Source organism: Azolla caroliniana, unplaced genomic scaffold (genome assembly GCF_043228905.1).
Source record: "Azolla caroliniana isolate FFs.n. ecotype wild unplaced genomic scaffold, voAzoCaro1.0.p SCAF_2, whole genome shotgun sequence".
Lineage (NCBI taxonomy): Eukaryota > Viridiplantae > Streptophyta > Polypodiopsida > Salviniales > Salviniaceae > Azolla > Azolla caroliniana.
Window position 1 is genome coordinate 19,449,718 of NW_028230437.1, and position 22,551 is coordinate 19,472,268.

A 22,551-nucleotide genomic window follows, 5' to 3' on the forward strand; every position below is an offset into this window, starting at 1 on the left:
CATGAAATAGGCATCCTGCCTCACATCAAAATTAATTTAGAATAATTATTTTGAACGAATAAAGAACGATAAAAATCCGAAGGAATCAACAAAACATGTACATGAACACCTGGGTTGGATCAAAGTTAATTTAGAATCATGATTTTCACTGCATAAAGAACGATAAATATTCCAAGAAATTTTTGCAAAACATGTAACATTCAACATTGAGACACTCAATGGTAGTAACCTAAAAATCTATGCAAGTGTTAATGAAGCATAGACAATCAACAAAGAATGTTGTTAAGTGCTTATCAAACAAAGATGTAAAATTATTGACGACTTGGATATCCGTAATAATGTTTTCCAAATTACTCAAAATTGCTTTAATGATTTGCTAAAATAACTCAGTAGGTAAGTTGCCTAAGAAACACAGAGGCTGTTGCAATAGCTCCTCCGGTGATGGCTCCCTCAACCAATTTGTCGCTGTTAAAACCCTTGTCTCCAGAAGTGCATGTAAGCAATGCTCCTGTAATCATACCTCCCACCAGAGCATTTTTCTGTCCCCAAACAAATAATAATGTCAAAAACATTGACCCTCGTATAGGTGTGTGCGTTTGGTAGGAGCAAGGTCATTTGGGAAATAGATAAAGACTCGGGTATTTTGGGCCTTCTCCTTTTTCCTTTCTCATAAAAAAACAAAACAAAAACACCAGAGAGGTGGTGGTGGTGGTGGTGGTAAAGAGATATAAAGGCATAAAAGTAGAGATACCCAGTCAGACCGTCTTCTGATCCTCGCCATGCCATAATTCACTCCAGTATAAATACCAGCAGTAGCACCTGAGAAATCCTTCATGAAATTAGGTTCTATTTCAAAAACAAATCTTCAATGCTTTGGCTTCTTTTGATGAAAACATTTTAAGCTACATAACGTAAGTACTAAAACAGTTCCAACATACCCCACTGTAACCCCTCCTTTCCTACCTTCTTCATCTGCGACAATAATAAAAACAATTCATCAAATTCGTAAAGCATCCGTTTTTTGAAGATATGAATTAAACACTTGACTTCTCATTGAATAACAAGATGTGTATACTCCTATGGTCTCCAAACATCGTATCAAATGGTTCACATGAAATTAACCACAGAATATATGAGGTTTTACCATTAGAACAAGCACTTATCACGAGACACTGATTGTTTACAAAAAGCAATGATAGCATACTAGAAAGTAAACATGACAAGCACAACCACACACTATACATGACCAAATTATAACATGTTTCCCTATATGATATCATGTTAAGGTTATGCATGACAATGCAATCTTTCCTCTTAAGCATGTCATATATCCATGACATGAATAGAGCGTTGTTTGTAATGCACATGAGGTAGGGTATTAATAGTTAGTTATAGATGGACCTAGTGGCATCAATGAATTCGAACTTCTTCACCATCATCACTCATTTGGGAAATATTCAATATGAAGTAAGTTTAATGTTCTCCATGAAACATTCTGGCACCACTTGCGTTTAGTTTCTGGCTGTTTTGAAGGAGCTTACCATGTTCTCAAGGTCCTGCTTTGACACGCTTTCTGTTGAAAGCAAAAGTAGTAGAGCATTATTATCAGAGTGCTGGGGAAATTACAAAACTACTTAATTTAAGTGAGAAATTTCACAAAACAGTTCCAGACCTTTCTTTAGATTTACGAAAATGCTTTGCGCTGCTGCCTGGGCCGCACCAACCTGCAATTGTGAGAGAAGCCAAGAATAGTTGAGAACGCATACATGCCTCATAACAAATCAATGCCTTGTGTTCAAGCATATATTAAGAAAATGACCTCACTTATTTATCTTTGACAATACAGATTTTTTTTAAAACATAAAAAAAATTTAGACATGTCATTTACTTCTGCTGCATACAGATTCCTGGGATAGGAAACCCAGAAAGGATGGCCATCCAAGCAAGGATAGTAGGGAAAGAATTCTATTTGTGTGTCCACAGCATACAACCGCAACTAAAGCGAAAAGCAGCAGACAAGGAACAAAGCGGGCTGACCCTACTGCGGGAAGTGAAGAGATTTGGTCCTTGTAAACATCTACTAAGAAAAAATATATGGCCAAATGTCTCCATGCTTCAATATAGCTATATGTGCATACCACATCAATGTATCTAATATTCATGATAGAATATTATAGCTATAATCACATCAAACGTAGGCTTTTGATATAGGACCTTCATATATTGTCTATACAGCATCAAAAAACTTTGTCATCATATCTTCGTTTTTCCTTTCTTTGTTTTCGGCCAAAGAAATGGAAGTATTAAGAGCCACACAATCATACCAATACCTTTATATGCATCAAAATAAACCAAAACAAAACAAAAAACAACGAATCCTTCCATGACTTTCAGAAATCTACTGATTTCTACAGCAAAAAAATGCAAGGAAGAAACAAAGAGGGAAAAAAAAAAAACAGAAATATTTGCTTACTGATCCAATCTTGATGAAACCATCCACAGCTCTGTTGAGAAGAGGGTTCCCAAGATCGATAAGGATATTGACAGATGGAGACCTAATAGAGGCAGAGACTCTTCTTCGAGACATTCTCTTTCAAGAAGAAAAACCCTGCATTCAAAACAACAACATGTTAAGTAGGCAGGCAGGCAGGCACACACAAGATATTAAAAGCTTCTTCTTTTTTAAGTAAATCGAGCGGATATGGAGAACTTGGGAGGGTGAGCTTAACTGTGTATTGTCCTCCTTTCAAGGGCACCCAGAAAACAGGGGAGGCATAACAAGAGAAGAGAGATGAAAGATGAACGAACAAAATCGATGCAAAAGGCTTATGGACACGTGTCACAAAAGATAAGGTGCTTCTCGCTCGAGATTCCGCCTACATTTTATCTATCGTCGGATCGGATCAGCAGAAAAGAGATTCCAAACCGACGGTTGACGAGCTCCGCGAATCCATCCCCGAAGGACATCTCAATTTGTATGATCAACGGTACCTATTAGCTTCTATGTGATCGAGGAGGACGCATCAACGACAGATACCTAAAGTAAGCGCACACAATGGCGGAAAACAAAGAGCAGTATCTATTGATGGCCGACTATAGAATCATGACCCAATACAATGGGCTTCATACAATGGGAGCTCTAGTTCATGCGCTATTGAGTGAGCACATGCATATGGAACTACAATGGTGGAAAACAAAGAGCAATGTGTTTGATGATGGCCGACTGTAGAGCCACTCGTACCCACTGAGTTCCATATGTATGTGCTCACTCAATAGCGCATGAACTAGAGCTCCCACTGTATGAAGCCCATTGTATTAGATCATGGCTCTACAGTCGGCCATCATCAAACACGTACCCACTGAGTTCCATATGTATGTGCTCACTCAATATTGCATGAACTAGAGCTCCCACTGTATGAAGCCCATTGTATTAGATCATGGCTCTACAATCGGCCATCATCAAACACATTGCTCTTTGTTTTCCACCATTTTAGTTCCATATGCATGTGCTCACTCAATAGCGCATGATCTAATACAATGGGCTTCATACAATGGGAGCTCTAGTTCATGCACTATTGAGTGAGCACATGCATATGGAACTACAATGGTGGAAAACAAAGAGAAATGTGTTTGATGATGGCCGACTATAGAGCCATGATCTAATACAATGGGCTTCATACAGTGGGAGCTCTAGTTCATGCGCTATTGAGTGAGCACATACATATGGAACTCAGTGGGTACGAGTGAGAACTAACCCTAAAATGTGTACTTAGGTTCGTTTTGTTTAGAGTATGTGAAGTGAGAGCTAACCCTAAATTACACCCTAAGGTTCATTCTAAGGTTTGCCTACAACTCTACAAAAATGATTGGAAATATTTATAGATACCTCAAACATAGTTTTCACACAATGGAGAAAGCAAAGAACAATGTATATTGGCAAGAGAGTGATGACGCATGTTTACTATGATACAATGGGAACCCTAAATTCTAAATGAGTACCTTAAACAATACAACATGTTGATAGATACCTTAAGCATAACACACAATGGGAAAAGCAAAGAACAATGTATTTTAGCCATTGGGTGTTGAAACACAATTACAATATTGGGTTTGATACATTGGAAGCTCTAGTTCATGTGCTTCCAATGAGAAGATACGTACATATATGTTGAGAATTGAACTCAACTTCCCATAGAGATAGTGTTCACACTAGCTAGTGGACATCATACTAAGCTAGTTTTGTAATTAGTAGAAAGGGCACTTGCCCTAGACTAGTTGGTATTTAAACCAATTCCTTGTAACTTAGTTACTGTTGGATGTAATCAGATTTTTCTAATATAGCTTCTTGTTCTAAGCTCTCTCTCCCTCTCTCCCTCTCTCAGTTTGCCTTACATGCACTCACACACACAGAGCTCGCCTACGTTGCACAACACCACCTACATCTCTCACTCTTTACATGGTATCAGATCGTGTGGTTTTCTGGATCGAGATTATTCAACTGATTTGCGTTGCACACCGATGATCAACAGAACCAGTTCAAGTAACAGAGAAGAAATCGACACCATGAACACTTAGATGGGAAGTGCTCTTCCTACAGAGAAGCTCGATAGAACAAACTTCGTATCTTGGGAGTACAAGATGCATAAATACCTTGTAGGACAAGGTTACTGGAGCTATATAGAGGGAGCTCACGAAACACAACCCAACACACGTCGACTACCCAGCCTGGGAGCAGGCCACAAGCCGTGTGTTGTATTCCCTTGCATCATGCGTCCATGATCACATGCTTGGATATATTCGAGAGGCGAAAACGCTGAAAGAAGCTTGGGGCAATCTCAAGAAGATTTTTGCGGCCAATACAGCTGCATGAAAGCTCCAACTCCGACAGGAGTTGAATAACATGCAACAAAGGGACATGGCAATCACTAGTTATACCTTGAAGATCATGGAGTTGTGTGATGTCCGAATGGTGCAAATATGCCTCAGCGGCTTGGCACCTCAATTCGGCACGATCAGATTGGCCATTCTCGCAAGGGAGAACCCTCATTCCTTTTTCAACCTTCAATCTATACTATTGGTGGAGGAAAATCATGCCCGACAAAGGAGCAACGCACTAGATGGTCGAGTGCTCTACTCCCAGTTGGATGACAGAACAAGATTTGACCGAGGATATAGAGGTCAATTCGACCGAGGGTGACAGGGTCAATCGACCCGAGAACGCAACTCCCACCAATGGCAAGACGATAGGAACAATCCTAGGGAGTTCGGCAAAAGGGGGAGCCATCCCGCCGGACCGAGCCCTCACAACAACCCGATTGAATGCGGGTATTGTGGAAAACTCGACCACTATGAAGAGGAGTGCTGAAAGAAGAAGCAAGAGTTGGCTTCGACCAACCGACAACTCACAAATTACGCCACAAATTCCGATTATGACGACCATGGCAGAATGTTCATAATGAGGCACAAAGCTCATTCGATGTCGGCACAGGATCCGACTAGCACCTCATCCTCAGAAGATGTATGGTTTGTAAACTCGGGAGCATCCAATCACCTGATATCTCATGAAGATTGGTTTTGAGAGTTGAGAAAGCTCGATCGACCCGGCTATGTCGAAACCAGAGACGACACAACTCATTTGATTCAGCATATCGGAAATGTCCCACTTGGGAATGACGGCAAACAAACGTACCTAAAGAACGTACTGCATGTCCCAACCATCACAAAAAATCTGGTCTCAGTAGGCCAACTTGTTGAACAAGGCATACAGGTACGATTCAATAATGAGGGTACTTTATTGAGAAAGAAGGCCGATTAGTCGCACATAGTCGAAGAGAAGGTTGAATGTTCATCCTCGAATCGAACGAGGTGACGTCAGCCATGTTCGCCAAAGGCCTCACAGTCGAAACCGACTTGAAACTATGGCACAATCAAATTGGCCACATCAATCTCCAAAAGCTTAAAGGAATGCAATTAAAAGAAGTCGTAATCAAACTCCTGACATTTACCGAAAAGGAGATAGTTGGTGTATGTGAAGTTTGCCAATTCGGCAAACAACACCAACAACCATTCTCGAAAGAGAGGAATGTGAGCAAAGGGATCCTGGATGTAGTACATTCATATGTGTGAGGTCCAGCCCAGACGACAACATTCGATGGTTGACGATATTATGTCACATTCATCGACGACTTCTCGAGGCATGTTTGGATCTATCCTATGCGGCAGAAGAGTGAAGTGTTCAGACACTTCCAAAGGTTTAAAAAAGAAGTCGAAAAAGCCACAGTCGGCATGTCCGATGCCTTGGATCGGATGGAGGCAAGGAGTATTTCATAGACGAATTTACAACGTATCTCCAAAATGAAGGAATTCGACGAGAATTCTCGTGCCGACACACACCTCAGCAAAACGGAGTAGCCGAATGAAAGAATTGGCACATAGTAGAAGTGGCAAGGGCCATGATGAATGAGAAAAACTTGCCGAAATCATACTGGGCAGAAACGGCTAACACAGTCGTCTACCTCATGAATAGGTGTACAACATCTAGGGTACACGATGTAACCCCTCATGAGAAGTTTTTCAACAAAAAGCCAGATCTACACATATCGAGATATTCGGCTCAATCACCTACGCGCATATTCCCGATGAGAAGCGACAAAAGCTCAACCCGAAGTCGGAGAAATGTATCCGCGTAGGATACTCACTCGAACAAAAGGGGTACAAATGTTATAATCCATCTACCCAAAAAGTTCGAGTGAGTCCAAACGTTGTTTTCGATGAATCGGCATCCTAGTACGAGCCAAAGACGGCTCCAACTCCAACTCCAGTTGACCCAGAATTGGCCAAACACGAGAAAGAAGACGAAGATTGACTGAGGCACATGTTCGAAGAAACTGCAATTACGACAAGGCTGAGTGGACCACAAGAGCCCCCGAGTGACCAAAGCACATCTCGACCGAGTACGAAGCTAGACAAAGGGAAGGCCAAAATGTCGGAATAGGAAGATCCGATCGACAATGAGTCAACCCACTCTCTTGATAGTGAGTTCGAAGGTCTAGATATCCCAATCATTCAGACAAATGGAGTCAAGAAAGCCATAGCCTCAACAAATGAGAAGCTACGTCGCTCCACCGAGAGAAAAACCTGGTCAACCTATTCGGTTACGATGAGTATATGGCATATCATTATGCCTTTATGATGAAGGTGGCGATTGTTCGAGAACCGGAAACCTTTTCCGAGGCAGCCAAGGATCCACGGTGGATCGAAGCCATGAACGACGAAATGCAAGCTCTATGCAAAAACGGACATGGGATCTCGTCCCCCATTCTCCACATAAGAAAGCAATCAACTACAAGTGGATATTTAAAGTAAAATATAATGTCGATGGCTCGATAAATCGCTACAAGGAACTACTTGTAGCTAAGGGATATGCTCAAATACACATAGTTGATTACGAGGAAACCTTTGCCCCGGTGGCAAAGATGACGACTGTTCGGACAGTCATTGTCCTCGTAGTTGCAAAAGGGTGGCGCCTCCACTAGATGGACATAAAGAACGTCTTCCTACAAAGCGAATTAGAAGAGGAGGTCTTCATGATTCAACCACCCAGTTTCGAATCGAGCAATCACCTGAAAGCAGTCTATCGACTCAAGAAGTCATTGTATGGACTCAAGCAAGCACCGCGTGCTTGGCATTCAAAGATCACCCAGTATCTTCACCAAATCTGCTTTTGAATGTCAAAATTGGACAACTCCCTATACATAAAAAATGAGTCAACCAACCCGATTGTCATCATCATGTACGTGGATGATCTTGTCATCAGAGGAAAGAATCTAGCCGGCATTAATAAGATCAAAACACTCCTATCCGGCAAATTCGAAATGAAAGACATGAACGAGCTCCATTACTTCCTCGGTATCGAAGTAATTTGAACACCAGTCAGGATATTGATCTCTCAATGGCATTACATTCTCAACTTACTCTACAAGTTTGGGATGACTGAGTGCAAACCTATGTCCACCCCCCTCGATCGAAATCTCAAACTCGATGCCAATTCGGGAACAGAATGTTGTGAGCCAATTCAGTATCGACAACTTAATCTATCTAACCATCACATGACCCGACCTCAATTATTCGATCAATCTTCTTAACCAATTCATGCAGAAACCTCGAAATGTTCATCTCGATTGCGCTAAGAGAGTACTTAGGTGTGTCTGTGAGATGATGGATTTCGACATCTTGTACAAATCGGAAATGATCATTTGACTCGAAGGGTACATAGATGCAGACTGGGCTGGTTACAAAGCCGATCAACAATCCACATCCGAATTCATCTTCTCCCTCGGAAGCGGAGCAATCTCCTAGAGTAGTAAAAGGCAGCCGACAGTCGCACTGTCGAGCACAAAGGCCGAATATAGGGGCGCGGCAGTCGTCGCATATGAGGTCGTTTTGTTGAAGCGCATATTGAAGAATCTAGGCATTCCCATCAAGGATCTTATTCTCGTATATTGCGACAACTTGAACAGTATCTACCTGGCTCAGAACCCCGTGTTCCACGCGCAGAGTAAGCATATCGAAGTGCACTATCACTTCATCTGAGAGTGCGTTCAAGTTGGGGATGTTGATTTACAACAAATCAACATGAATCTTCAAGTGGCTGACATCTTCGCAAAAGCCCTAGGTATCGACAAGTTGCGACAGTTCGCGATGAACCTTGGCCTCTTGATCACCGACTACCTGAGCTTGAGGGGGAGTACAACAACATCGAACAATAGCCGATCAGTTGATTGATGCCAACCAGAAGAGTCAAAGTACAATGATAATCGAGCCGCACAAGGAGTATGAAGCACCTGAACAATCAAAGCCATGTCGACTAATCTTCCGAAATCCAATTCAGCCGAATTGAAGATTTTCGAGGATCGAACCGAACCAACTTTTCGACATCTGGAAGTTTTGTTCGAAGGGGCGTGTTGAGAATAGAACTCAACTTCCCATATAGATAGTGTCACACACTAGCTAGTGGACATCATACTAGACTAGTTTTGTAATTAGTAGAAAGGGCACTTGCCCTATACTAGTTGGTATTTAAACCAACTCCTTGTAACTTAGTTGTTGTCGAATGTAATCAAATTTTTCTAATACAGCTTCTTGTTCTAAGCTCTCTCTCTCTCTCTCTCTCTCTCTCTCTCTCCCTCCCTCTCTCTATTTGCCTTACATGCACTCACACACACACAAAGCTCGCTTCGGTTACACAGCACCACCTACACCTCTCACTCTTTACAATATATGTGTATCTTAAAATAGAGCACGCAAATGATGGAAAACACAAAGAATAGTTATATTAGCAACTCATGCGCTTCTAGTGAGTGGATACACGTACAAATACTTGAAATAACACACAAGGGAGAAATCAAAGAGCAGCAATCTACCAATACTAGAGTGTTAAATGACAATTACAATGGTGGTTTTGATACAAAGAGCATATACAAATAGCTTGAATAGATCATACAATAGAGGAAGAAACGAACAATGCATATTAACACCTAAGTGTCGAAGCAAGAGTGCAATAGTGGTTTTGATACAATGGGGGCTCTAACTCAAGCAACTTAGTGGGTGAAGTGATAGCTAACCCTATACTATATTCTTCGGCTCGTGTATTTAGAGTATTTTGTTAGACCCAATGATTAATCATCTACGATATTCAATGCATCTCCCTCTTTGTGATGCCACATGTGAGGGTAGTTGGCACTCGTTCACAGTTGACATCCCCCCTTAAGTGCTTACTTGTACAAACCACACCATGTGATTTCATTCAGGTTTTGCTTCATCTCTTTTATGTAGTGAACTCCATGTTAAGGAAAATGATGTAATGTTCTTTAGTTTTAACAACCCTATTTGGCACAATATTTCCAATATAGAATATTGGTCATAGGCCAAATGTAGATAAGAAACATATGATCATGTTGTGATTTCTTGAGAACTACACTTTATCACATAGGAATGGCTAATGGTCAATGGGATTGTAATGTGAAACGAACACTTTCGGGTCTCCAACTTGTATAAAAGGGCAACAACTCTCATATAAAAAAGCGTTAGGGTACCCCAACTTTGGGGCTACATTTTGGTATATTTATATCTCTCCCTTTTGCACATTAATAGCAACTTTCTTCCATGTAGTTTTTTCACACTAATTAATTGAGACATACACATTGTTTTTTACTTATCAATATCAATTATCTATTTAATTAAGACCAAACATGTTTCTTAATTGGTGTAGTGATGAGATGTAAATTTTAGATTGCCTCAAGAATCATTCAAGGCTTCCATGGTTGCATGGAGTGGAAACGTAAGCGATATGGTGTGGTCTTTGCCATTAGGGAGTGATGTCCTCCAATCCTTGGATTAACCCATAGTGATGAAGATGACCTTTTGGGACTCAATAGTGACCCTTGGAAGTGCAATAATCCAATGCACGAGTCTTGTTGGCCCCTTCAATGAAACTTGATTCACTCCCACATCATCCACCTTATGAACTTCTGCATCATTCAGTTGTCCTAGCTCGGTCTTTCTCTACCTTGCTAATATTCTGCCCACGTAAATGATGTGTTGCAAGAGCTTAATTGGATTAGGTGCCAAGGCTTTCATGAGGAGATACCCACGTTGTTCCCATGAATACAATACTCCAACTTCACCTTCTCACCTCAAAGCAAAACGATCTCTTGTTTGAAGTGGTATTGACCTATTGCCCTCCGGACCCTCAACCTAGTTGGAGTCATAATATCGAACCAACTTTGACACTCAACATTGATGCCATACTAGGTGAGCAAACTTCCAATTAATAGTATGACAACACCGTCACCTCCGTTGCTGGTCCCATTCATGAATCCTACCATTGATCCCTCCAGCATGGATGAGCATTCTCTTGCTATGCTACTCAAGATGAATGACTACGATGGCCCCAACAGGGTTATCATTGATGGCGGCTCTGGCTTCGACATGATAAAAGAGAGCCAGAATCTGAATGCCAAGACAACATGGGCTACGCGCACATTCGGGTAACGAATCATGGACATCCCCACATGCCCACTTCTGGAAGGGGTAGGATTGATTGAGTCTTGACCACCATCACCACCACTATGCCATGGACATGGACATTGTGAATACATATACAAAATAAAACTCACTCTCTCTCCTCTTGCCTTTAGTGAGTGACCTGAGAACAGCTAACAAATTCATCATCATCATCATCATCTGCTTCCATTGCGCACTCGATCAGAGCCAATGAGATCTCTTTGGTGCTCAACGGGCCTGCTGCCCCAATGTCCGATCGAGTTCTTCAGAGCCTCTGCGCCAGAGGGGAGATTGAGAAAGCTCTGCATCTCCTCACTCACACAACCTTCTCTCCCTCCGAATCCACATACATATCTCTTCTCAAAGCATGCAAGAAGAAGAAGACTGACAACAACCACAATTCACAGGTCAGCACTGTCCATTCCTTCGCACATCTCAAGGATGTATGTTCACATCTTTCTCTTAATCCTCGTGTCTTTGCTTTCCATGGTTTGTTGGGCGATTACCTTGTAGTCACCCTTGCTATGTGTGGTGCCGTAGATGATGCCCTCCACACATTGCTTTTTGCACTGGATTCACGGACAGTGTTCTCGTGGACAGCCATAATATCTTCATATTGCGAATATGGCCGCAGTAGCGAGGCCCTCATGTTGTATACTCATATGTGTGACGACGGTGTACACCCTAATTCTCACACATTTGTTTCTCTATTCAAAGCTTGTGAGAGATTACATGAGTTAGAATTAGGAAAGCAGCTTCATTCTTTTGCTTGCCAGAAAGGTATGGATTGCGATGCTTTTGTTGAGTTTTCCATCTTGAACATGTATGCTGAATGTGGTGCCTTAGAAGATGCAAATATGGTCTTTGGTTCGATGCCAAACCTGACCCTGTTATCATGGAATACAATGCTTTCTGCTTTCGTAACACATGGTCAACAAGAGAAAGCGATACAGCTTTACATGCAAATGGAAGGCAATGATAGTGTAGAACCAAATCACCACACTTTTATTATCCTATTTAAAGGGTGCAGTAGGATGCCATCCCTCGAATATGGAGAGAAAATGCATGTTTATGCTCGTATGAAAGGTTTCACTTCTGATCCTGTCGTGGGTAGTGCCCTTATAAGTATGTATGGAAGCTTCAGGGAAATCGTAAAAGCCGAAGATGTGTTTGGTGCATTGACTGAGCATGATGTAGCATCATGGAATGGAATGATTTCAGCATATATCAAGGGAGGCCATGTAGAAAAAGCTCTGTGCTTGTATATGCAAATGCAAAAGGAAGGTGTAAATCCAAGTAAATGGACATTTTTACATGTAGTTCAAGCATGTGCAGGTTATGCAAAGCAAGAAGTTTCAATTGTGGGAGGGCATTCAGCCATATTGATAGCGTTTGAAATTGCACGGGCTTTACATGTTGATGCTCTTAGAATGGGCTTTCTCTCTGATCCTTTTTTCTCTAGTGCTCTTATGAGCGTATATGGAAAATGTGGGGCAATCATGGAGTCCGAACAAGTTTTTAGCATGTTATCCGAGCCAGACATTGTGTCGTGGAATGCCATGCTCTCTGCATATGTTGAATGTGGACAAGCTCATAAAGCTTTATGTCTATTCACACAAATACTTAAAGAAGGCAGGAACCCAGATCCACAGACATTTGTGATTGTCCTTCACGCCCTCATGCTTGCGCCAGAGGACTCTTCTTTTCCAGTGAGACAACATTCCATGGACTTTTGCTTAGAAATCGGGCAAGCATTACATATAGATGCTGATGTAAAAGGCTTTGCAATCGATGCGTTTGTTGGGAGTACCCTTTTGCGAATGTATGGCAGGCTAAATGCGATTGCAGAAGCTGAGAATGCATTCGCTAGATTGTCCATGCGTACACTTGTTTCATGGAATGCCATGCTCTCAGTATATGTTGAGTGCAATCATGGAATCTATGCATTATTTCTCTATTTACAGATGCAAGAAGAACAGGTTCACCCGGATCAACTCACATTTACAATTGTCCTTAGAGCATGTAGCAGTATAATTGACAAGGAAGAAGATTTTCATGATGATGGGCTATCAACAAAAGCAATTATCGCTTTAGAAATAGGGAAAGCATTGCATTCTAATGCAAAAAGGAATAAATTTATGTATGATGTTCATCTTATAAACACACTTCTTTGTATGTACAGTAAATGTGGTGCCATTGTGGAAGCAAGACATCTCTTTGACTTGTTATCAGACCAACGCACTGTCGTGTCATGGAATACAATGATGTTAGCATATATCAACAATGGTCAAGGAGAGAACGCATTATTGTTGTATGCACATATGCAAAAGGAACTTTCGAATGCAGTTCCATTAACAATGGCTTTTGCACTTCAGGCATGTGTAAAGCTTGCAGAGAAGGAAACTCATGTTATAGAGGGGCGATCAGCCAAATTGGTGGCTCTTGATATTGGGCGGGCTTTGCATGCTGAATGCCAATATCAGTGGTTATCATCTGAGATGTCTATATCAAGTACTCTGGTGAGGATGTATGGCAAGTGTGGAGCCATCGAGCAGGCAGAGGAGATGTTCATTTCTGCCAGTGTTTATTCTGACTATGGTAAGACGATGCACTCTGAATATGATGGCTTAGATAGTACATCAGAAAACTTTCATGAACTTGGCAAAGCAATTTTGGAAGTAGATCACTATGATGGTGCCATATGGAATGCAATGCTATCTGCATATTGTGAACAAGGTCAAGGAGAAAAGGCAGTAAAATTATATGGACGAATGCACAAAGAGCAAATTACTCTTTATCTCAATTCAATTATTTCTCTCCTCAAATCATGCAGCAGTGCAGGAAGTTTAGAGACATGCACACAACTACATTTTCACATCGTTTCTGTGGGATGTGATCAGATCTCTTCAGTAATAGCAACTGCAATCCATGCTTATGGAAGTTGTTCTTGTATGGAAGAAGCAGAAGCATGTCTCAGCAACCTTCCCAAGCCTGATATTGTTTCATGGAATGCTTGCATCAGTGGTTATGCCGGAGAAGGGAATTTCCTTGCAAGTGTTAGCATGTTTGAGACATTAATACTAGCAGGATTTAAACCCACTGAATCTACATTTAGTTCAGTTCTTTCTGTTTGTAGTCAAACTGGATTAGTTATCTCAGGCTTTTATTGCTTTGACTCCATGCTTAGGCTTTTTGGTATATCTCCAGAATCAAAACATTATGGAAGCTTGTTAGATCTCCTTGGAAGAGCAGGAGATTTCAAAAGGATAAGGATGCTGCTAGAACAAACACATATCCAGGTTGACGTCATAACATGGCTGTCTTTGCTTGGTGCATGCCAAACCCATGGGAATTTAGCACTGGCAAAATGGGTGTATGATTATGTCATAAAACTTCATCCGGATCAAGCTAACGCATATGTTTTGATGTCAAATATGTATATATAGTTTGCAGGGATACTAACTCATTCATAACAGAGCAGCAGTATAACTTGTGTTTGTAAGTTTGACAATTGATGCAATTGTTACCATCGTTTCTCTTCAATTGTATTACCTCATTTCAATTGCAGCAGGCATTGTTAAACTTCTACCACCAAGTTGGACATCTGCATCGACAATTGTCAGAGTTTCCTTTTCATATACTTTCTATACTCTGAAATCTTATAGAATCTGATTGCCAAGCATCAGCACACCCATGTTCTCTTATTGTGCGTACAACTACAAGAACTATACGCAACAAGGGTTTAGGGTTTTCTTATAGAATCTGATTGCCAAGCATCAGCACACCCATGTTCTCTTATTGTCCATACAACTAGAAGAAGTATACACAACAAATGTTTCTATATGTGAACCATTTGGTTCTTGCAGTGAAGAGCATCAATCCCAACTATCATGAAATAATTCACTAGTTGGTTCTTGAAGTGAAGAACATTCAATTCCAATTATCATGAAATAATTCACTGGTTGGTTCTTGTAGTGAAGAACATTCAATTCCAATTATCATGAAATAATTCACTGGTTGTTTCTTGCAGTGAAGAGCGTTCAATCCCAATTATCATGAAAAAATCACTGGTTGGTTCTATGCATTAAGAGTACTCAATATGAAAAATTACTATAGATATGCTATCTGTTAACATATTGTTATGCATCCAAGATACCATATCATCGTTTAATTGCTATGTACTGGTGCACTAGGTGTCTTTTAGCCAAAACAAATGCAGTGACTTCCATAAAACACCACTAAATCCAGTGACTAAACCATGGTATGCCATGAGTTTCTGTTTGTCCTAGTTGTGAAAAACATGTATGCCTCATGCAATACAATTGCTTCAGAAAGGCCATTTATCCTCAGCTTGAATCTGAATCACATTTCTGAATTCCATGTGTACACCATTTAATTCTTGTTCTGCATTTTCTTGGATCGAAGCAACCGCATAAATATTCCACATACAGACATAGGCAGCAACATGCTTTTCATCCAACACTGTTGCATGCTCAAAAGCCACTCTTCCAAGATCCATATTTCCCCATTTCCGACATGCACCCAGAAGAGTTGACCATGCTTCTACACATGCATTCATTGGCATCTCCTTAATTGCTGCAACTGTCTTCTCAAGATGTCCTGTGCGAGCAAAAAGATCAGCCATGCAAGTGTAGTGCTCTAAAGTTGGCATAGTGCCATAGGCTTTACTCATTTTTTCAAAATACATTTGGCCCCTATCCACGAGACCTGAATGTGAGCATGAATTTAATACTGCAGTAAAGGTGACTACATCTGGCTGTATACCTTCTCCTATCATTTTGTCGAATAAGTCAACAACAGTGTCATCCTTGCCCCACTGGCCATATCCTGCAATGAGTACACTCCAAGTGGCTACATTATGAGCTGAAAGTTGGTCAAATACTTCTTGTGCTTTGGTAAGCAGACCACATTTGGCATACATATCTATCAACACGGTACCAATGTCTGCACGTTTTTCCAAGTTCTCCATGACAAGTTTAGCATGTATTTCTTTACCCTTGTTAAGTGCTCCTATAGTGCTACAAGCTTTCAAGATGTAGAGAAAGGTGACTTCATCTGGACAGAGGGCCTCATTCTGCATACGACTATAACAGTCCACCGTTTCTGCACCACCACTGTGTTGGATATATCCTGCAATCAGAGTTGTCCAAGCTATGAGGTCTTGGAATGAAATATTGTTGAATATATCTCGTGCTTTCACAAGTTCACAACACTTGGCATACATATCAACTAATGCAGTGCCAACCAAAGAATTTCCTTCCAGCAACCCTCGTCTGTTGATCTCAACATGTATTTCTTCACCCTTCTCTCTTGCTCCTATACTGCCACAAGCTTTCAAGATTGAAAGAAATATTGCATTATTTGCTGAGAATCCATCTTGTTGCATCCGATCATATTGGTTTAGAGCTTCTTCACTGTGGTCGTGTTGAGCATACCCTGCGATTAGAACTGCCCAAGAGACTATGTCATGTACAGGAAGATCATCAAACACTTCTTGTGCTTTCATAAGATTGCCACATTTGGCATACATGTCTATCAATGCATTACCAACCAAAACATTATTTTCCAAGAACCCTTCCCTAACAATACTGGAGTGTATTTCTCTTCCCTTGTCAACTGCTCCTGTGCTACCGCATGCTTTGAGGATACAAACAAATGTGACAGCATCTGCAGAGAGGCCGATGTTTTCCATGCATTTGAAACAATTCAGTGCTTCCTCACCGAATCCATGTTGTGCATATCCTGAAATCAGGGAAGTCCAAGTGACCACATTCTGAAGTGGGAGTTGCTCGAACACCTCCTCAGCTTCTGTAAGTGCCCCGCATTTACAGTACATATCAACCAATGCATTGCCAAGCTCGACATAATTTTCCACAAACTCCTCCTTTATCATCTCAGCGTGTATCTCTTTGCCCTTTTCAGTTGCTCTTATCGCACCACACGCTTTCAAAATACAAAGGAAGGTAACAGAATCGGGAGAGATGCTCTCATGTTGCATCCGACTAAAACAATTCAAAGCTTTATCTCCATCGCCGTGTTGGGTATATCCTGAAACTAGTGCGTTCCAAGAGACCACGTTCCGGACTGGGAGCTGATCAAATACTTCTTGTGCTTTTGCAAGTGTCCCACATTTGGCATACATACTGATCAATGCATTGCCAAGGTGAATCCATTTCTTGAGCAAACCCTTGTGGAGAATCTGAGTGTGTAATCTGATACCTTGAGCTAGATTCTGGTGTTTGGCACAAGTCTTGAGCAATGCCACAAGGGCATTATGCTCACTCATGAAGAGATCTCCACCCATAACCTAAGATACTTTGAGTCTGTGATCCATCCAAGGAGATGGTGGGAGCTATTTAGGTCTCCCCAAAAACTTCCCGTTGACGAGTATATGGTCTAATCCTTTCTATTATCTCTTGTGCCACTTCTGTGTTTTCTATTGTTATATTTTTTCTTACCACATAGTTTCAACGCATTGCGGTGGAGTGAAGTTTTCTCCTGGGTTGGTCCACACAGGCCTCTACAAAAGAAATATTCTAGTTCTTGATTGTGCCGCATATTTCTCAGCAGATCAGAGAAGCGGAATGTCGGAATTGGACTGTTGTGGAAATGGGCCGATGTATGCTCAGAATGGTGGAATGGCACGATCACCACCGCCATGGTCTTTACATACTCAGAGCTCAAGTTCCACAAAAGCCATGGAGTGGATGAATCCACTAGAGGTACACATACATATTCAAGGAAGAAATTGAGCACAGGTAGAAATTGAATGGCAAGCGCAACATATGCATCTTCATCGGATACAACCTAGTTTCTAACGTCTGCAAACTCTCAAATGGTTCGGCTAGACCTAGCCAGAAGTGGAATAGAAACAAAACCAAAAAAGACAGTAATCACATGCATATGCTGACCAAAGAGAGGAATTGGCATGTCCAACCCGACTGAATCAATCCCTAAAATGGAATCCTGATTCCAAAGCATATGGATTGACGACAAAAAACTAATTCAAGTTGACATACATATAATCGGAAATTCAGATGATAATAAGATTGCAAAGTTTCATGAGGAGAACAGAGGAGCATACCCATTCCATTGTTGTATGTTTATCTCTCTCTCTCTCTCTCTCTCTCTCTCTCTCTCTCTCTCTCTCTCTCGCGCACACACACACACAACGGATGCAATTTGTGTAGAAGTGGCGACAATAAAAATATAATACACACGAGAGGATTTTACATATGGCACTAATAAGATATGATCAAATTAACATTAACTCACCATTATGACACATAGATATATTAAGCACAATGGGGGTAGATATATGTATAGTAAGTAATAATGTTATAACATTACGTCCAACAATTTTACATGTTAAAACTCTTTCCAAGCCGAATACGTTCCAAAAACCCCAAATGGAGAGAAGCATTCTGTATCAACCAAGCAGAAAGTGTCGAGAAGATATTCTTTGAGGACCCGACACGTTAGTTTCTCCACCATCGCATGTGTTCTCTTCGTCACCCCTTAAGCGGAGAGAGAGAGAGAGAGAGAGAGAGAGAGAGCGAATATAAGAACCGAGGATTAGCAAAATGGAGGAAGATTTTGCATCGAGCCGCGGCGTTCATTTTTCATTCGTCTCGGGACGAATCTCTCGAGTTCAATTATTGTCAGTGGTGTGGTTTCGGAGGAATCGCGAGAGGCACTCTTGGAGCTGTTTTTTGTTTGCAGGTGGCATTGTAATTTGTAATGAAAAATTCTTATCCCCAAAATTAATGAACAGAAAATGCTTGGCGTGTGTGTTAAATTATGTATATATACATTGGAAAGCTTTTCCATTTGAGAATTAAATTTGAGGTGGACAGGGAGGGACGCGATGCTCCATTGGGATGAGCCAGAAACAGAAACAGAAACAGAAATAACGAAACAGGGGAGGGGCAGGAAGAAGCAGAAACAGGGGAGGAGCAGGAAGAAGCCGGAACAGGGGAAGGTCTGGGTTGCCTCCATGCATCATCCTCCTCCTCTGAGCAGAGACAGACAGGCAGAGAAAGCTATGGAGGAGCCCCCCCGCCGCCCCAAGAAACGCCAGTGCCTCTCTCGCCCAAGATCGAAGCGCGGCCGTCCTTTCCCCCTCTTTTCCCACCCTTACATCCTCCTCCGATTGCTCACGGAATGCCATCTCGACGCCAAAGATCTCGCTCGCCTTGAGGTATAGTGCACTCCATAAGTGGCTCCTGCATTTGCTTTCCTCTGCGTCTCTCATTCATCCATCATTCATGATCCTCACTGCAGCATTCAAGGTCAACTCCTTTCTTTTTCAACATGCAACATCACTGATATCATCAGAAGATTTCTTGCTCTCGGTTCATCATCTGTATCTTAATCTCTTGATTTATAGAGCTTGATTGATTCCATAATAGTAATCCCTGTCTTTTGAGTAGTAGAAATTTGCTTGATTCTCATCAGCTGTATGTGTGCGCAATAGGCATGTTGCAAGAGATTCAGAGAGCCGGCTGGCTACCATCCCGATGAATCCTTGTCTTTCTCGGATCTTGCAGCCCTCGACATGTGCGAGAAGAGACCCATCTTCAAGCTGATGCGACAAGAAGACAAACAAGACCTCAGGACTCGATGCGGAGGGAATTGGAAAATCGTGTTGCGTTTCTTGGTTCAGGGAGAAAGATGCTATAGGCGAGAAAAGTCTCAAGCTGATGCCGGTCCTGGTCACAGTGTTGTGGTAACTTCATCAGGAAAGGTCTACACATTTGGGAACAATTCCTCTGGGCAGTTAGGAACCGGTTCCTTTGAATCTGAGAGTCGTCCTTGCCTATTAAGGTGTGAGAGCTTTCAAGAAGAACCCATCTTACTTTGTTACATCATGTTTTACTGGGGATTAAATCATGTCCCTCTGAGGGCACTCGCTCTCTTGGACTGATGCGGGTGCATCATCTATGATATGGATATGGATGTGAATCATAAGGCCTCTTTTGCAACGAGATGAATGCATTGTCATTGATATGGATATGGATGCATAATCTATGATATGGATATAGATCAGGAATTGGAAACTATGTGGATATATCATGGATGTGGACATAGATCATACCTCTTGACTAGATTGATGTGTATCATCTGCTATGATGGACGTGGTGGAGCAAGATTGATTTGTTGGAACAAATTGCAACACATTTAACATCCAGAAGAACCTGAATTATGTTACATGATAACGAGCTATTTTATGCCTAGAGTAGCTAGAGATGAGTGGAGTAGTTTGTTGTAAAGTTTGCTGAATAATTAAGACTTCGAAGATAGAGTTTTCCAAGGATGCAGTTCTTAAGCAAACTTGCGTCTTTATACTTTCTGAATGCCATCTATTTGCCCATATTCCATGTTAAGGAGTTGGCCTGAAGGCCTCCATAGTATTTAAGAGCTGAAAAGCCAACACCTAACTACGACTTCGAGGTAGCTCCATTGCAGGTCGCTTCAAGGCATCCGAATAATACAAGCGGCGGCAGGAGTAAGCCGAACAATGTTGATCAGTGATTCAGGGCAAGTCTATGCTTTTGGAAAAGACACATATGGGGATCCCGAATTTGGTGCACCCGGACCAGCGGGAGCTACTAATGTTACAACACCCCGCCTTGTGGAATCATTGAATGGTGTCTTTGTTGTTCAAGCTGCAATTGGCAACTTCTTTACAGCAGTTCTCTCTCGTGAGGGCCATGTATATACCTTCTCTTGGGGCTCAGATGCTCGGCTGGGTCATCAAACAGAAGCAAGAGATCAGAAGCCACAACGTTTAAAAGGAGCATTAGAGAATGTACCCGTAGTGCAAATTGCGGCAGGGTATTGCTATCTCCTTGCTCGCACTTGCCAGGCTTGTGGAATGTAATTCATCTCAACCTTGATTTTTTCTGGTTTCTTTTCATTTCTGTGCAATGTCACACTATGGAGGAGGCATGCCACTATTCCAGAGCCTAATGAATATGATTATATCATTGTCAATGACAATCCAGAGCCTTATGAATATGATGTGGTGTAATCACATGGTGGATGCTCCACACAATCTGAAATGTCATATGAATGTGATGTGAGCATCACTGTTGTACCATAGCTTTGAAATATCTCTTAAGGCTTCATCAAAGCAGATGGGATCAATCACCAAGAGCTTGAGCAACATTTTCAATCAACTTTGATTTCTACGCTTGAGAAGTATGCACGCAAAAACATTTACAATCATATTGATGCAGGTCAGTGTATTCAATAGGATGCGGTCTTGGTGGTAAGCTTGGTCATGGGAGCCGAACGGATGAGCGTTATCCTCGACTAATCGAGCATTTCACATCCTTGAAGTTTCAGCCAGTTTCTATAGCAGCGGGTCCCTGGCATGCAGCTGCAGTGGGAGAAGATGGTTCAGTTTGTACATGGGGTTGGGGTCGATATGGATGCTTAGGCCATGGTCACGAGGAATGTGAATCATTACCCAAAGTTGTAGAAGCCTTGAGAGATGTGAAAGCAGTTCAAGTAGCTACAGGTGATTACACAACGTTTGTTGTCTCTGAAGATGGTGATGTTTACTCTTTTGGGTCTGGAGAATCTGCGAGCTTGGGACACCTTGCCAACCCCGATGGTGGACAGGTCAGTAACGGGATCATTTGAAACTTTTAGTTTCACTTTAATCTCTAGAAGTATTCAATGTACATTATATTCTTCATTTATTACCTCTCATCTTGCATTCATGCAATATGTCCAGATTATTTCGATTCGATCCTTACAATGTAATAACTCTGGTTTCATCTGATCGATGGGTATATAGTATAGTAAGTAATTCCTTTTGTTCCTCATTACTTTTATAACAGATACAAAATCGCCATGCGAATGTGATGCAACCAAAGTTAATTAGTGCATTTCGAGACAAGAAAGAGGAAGTTGAACATATAAGCCTCACGAGTTGCGTCACATGGGATGCACACACGTTCGCAATCACAAGATCGAACAGGTTATATGGTTTTGGGTCAGGGGACAAAGGACAGCTAGGTGTGGACATGCCTGATGGCAATTATGAGAAATGTTGCCCTGAGCTTGTTAATATTGACTTGAGCTAAAAACACAAGCCTTCATGCATGTTCAGTTTTGTTTTTGCCTTTTCAACTAAAATCGAGTTTCATGATATGAATTGAGTTGAGTTTAGTCATGGATCATTCATCTTTGCATGTAATTCTTCCATAATACCCCTCAGATAATGAGTGATTCATAAATGTTCAGGAAAATGGGGAAAAAATCAATAATAATTGAATATATAAATTTTCAAAGTATTATCTCAACACAAGTTGTCGTGCACGTTCATTTTTGTTTTGGTTTTTTTACTAAAATCAAATTTCATGATATCCATTGAGTTGAGTTTATTCGAAGATCATTCATCATTGCATGTCATTCTTCCATAATCCCACTTCTCAATAATGAAGGATTCATAAA

General features: G+C 41.3%; 4 protein-coding genes across 5 annotated transcripts; 2 read left to right on the forward strand and 2 right to left on the reverse strand.

The window, feature by feature from the left end:
• Positions 1–221: 221 nt before the first annotated feature.
• Positions 222–2,746, reverse strand: LOC147867492 (outer envelope pore protein 16, chloroplastic-like). The gene is made up of 7 exons (XM_087315276.1): positions 2,730–2,746; positions 2,474–2,608; positions 1,673–1,724; positions 1,542–1,573; positions 939–972; positions 752–819; positions 222–539 (listed from the first exon to the last, which is right to left on the reverse strand). Exons 2-7 carry the CDS (start codon positions 2,585–2,587, stop codon positions 387–389), a joined length of 453 nt encoding a protein of 150 aa, XP_087171402.1. The 5' UTR covers positions 2,588–2,608; positions 2,730–2,746; the 3' UTR covers positions 222–386.
• Positions 2,747–11,219: 8,473 nt separating this feature from the next.
• LOC147867493 (pentatricopeptide repeat-containing protein At4g13650-like) lies at positions 11,220–14,631 on the forward strand. Of its 2 annotated transcripts, XM_087315278.1 has the most exons (2): positions 11,436–11,507; positions 11,605–14,631. In XM_087315278.1, exon 2 carries the CDS (start codon positions 11,712–11,714, stop codon positions 14,508–14,510), a length of 2,799 nt encoding a protein of 932 aa, XP_087171404.1. In that variant the 5' UTR covers positions 11,436–11,507; positions 11,605–11,711; the 3' UTR covers positions 14,511–14,631. The 2 variants fall into 2 exon arrangements, with proteins under 2 accessions (XP_087171403.1, XP_087171404.1); XM_087315277.1 differs by having other exon boundaries at positions 11,220–14,631.
• A 760-nt stretch (positions 14,632–15,391) lies between these two features.
• LOC147867494 (pentatricopeptide repeat-containing protein At2g33680-like) lies at positions 15,392–17,389 on the reverse strand. The gene has a single exon (XM_087315702.1). It carries the CDS (start codon positions 17,387–17,389, stop codon positions 15,392–15,394), a length of 1,998 nt encoding a protein of 665 aa, XP_087171828.1.
• A 1,684-nt stretch (positions 17,390–19,073) lies between these two features.
• Positions 19,074–22,246, forward strand: LOC147867495 (ultraviolet-B receptor UVR8-like). Its single transcript, XM_087315279.1, has 5 exons — positions 19,074–19,285; positions 19,562–19,911; positions 20,554–20,964; positions 21,327–21,714; positions 21,936–22,246. The coding sequence occupies exons 1-5, from the start codon at positions 19,082–19,084 to the stop codon at positions 22,179–22,181; spliced, it is 1,599 nt and encodes a 532-aa protein (XP_087171405.1). The 5' UTR covers positions 19,074–19,081; the 3' UTR covers positions 22,182–22,246.
• The last annotated feature ends 305 nt before the right edge of the window (positions 22,247–22,551 follow it).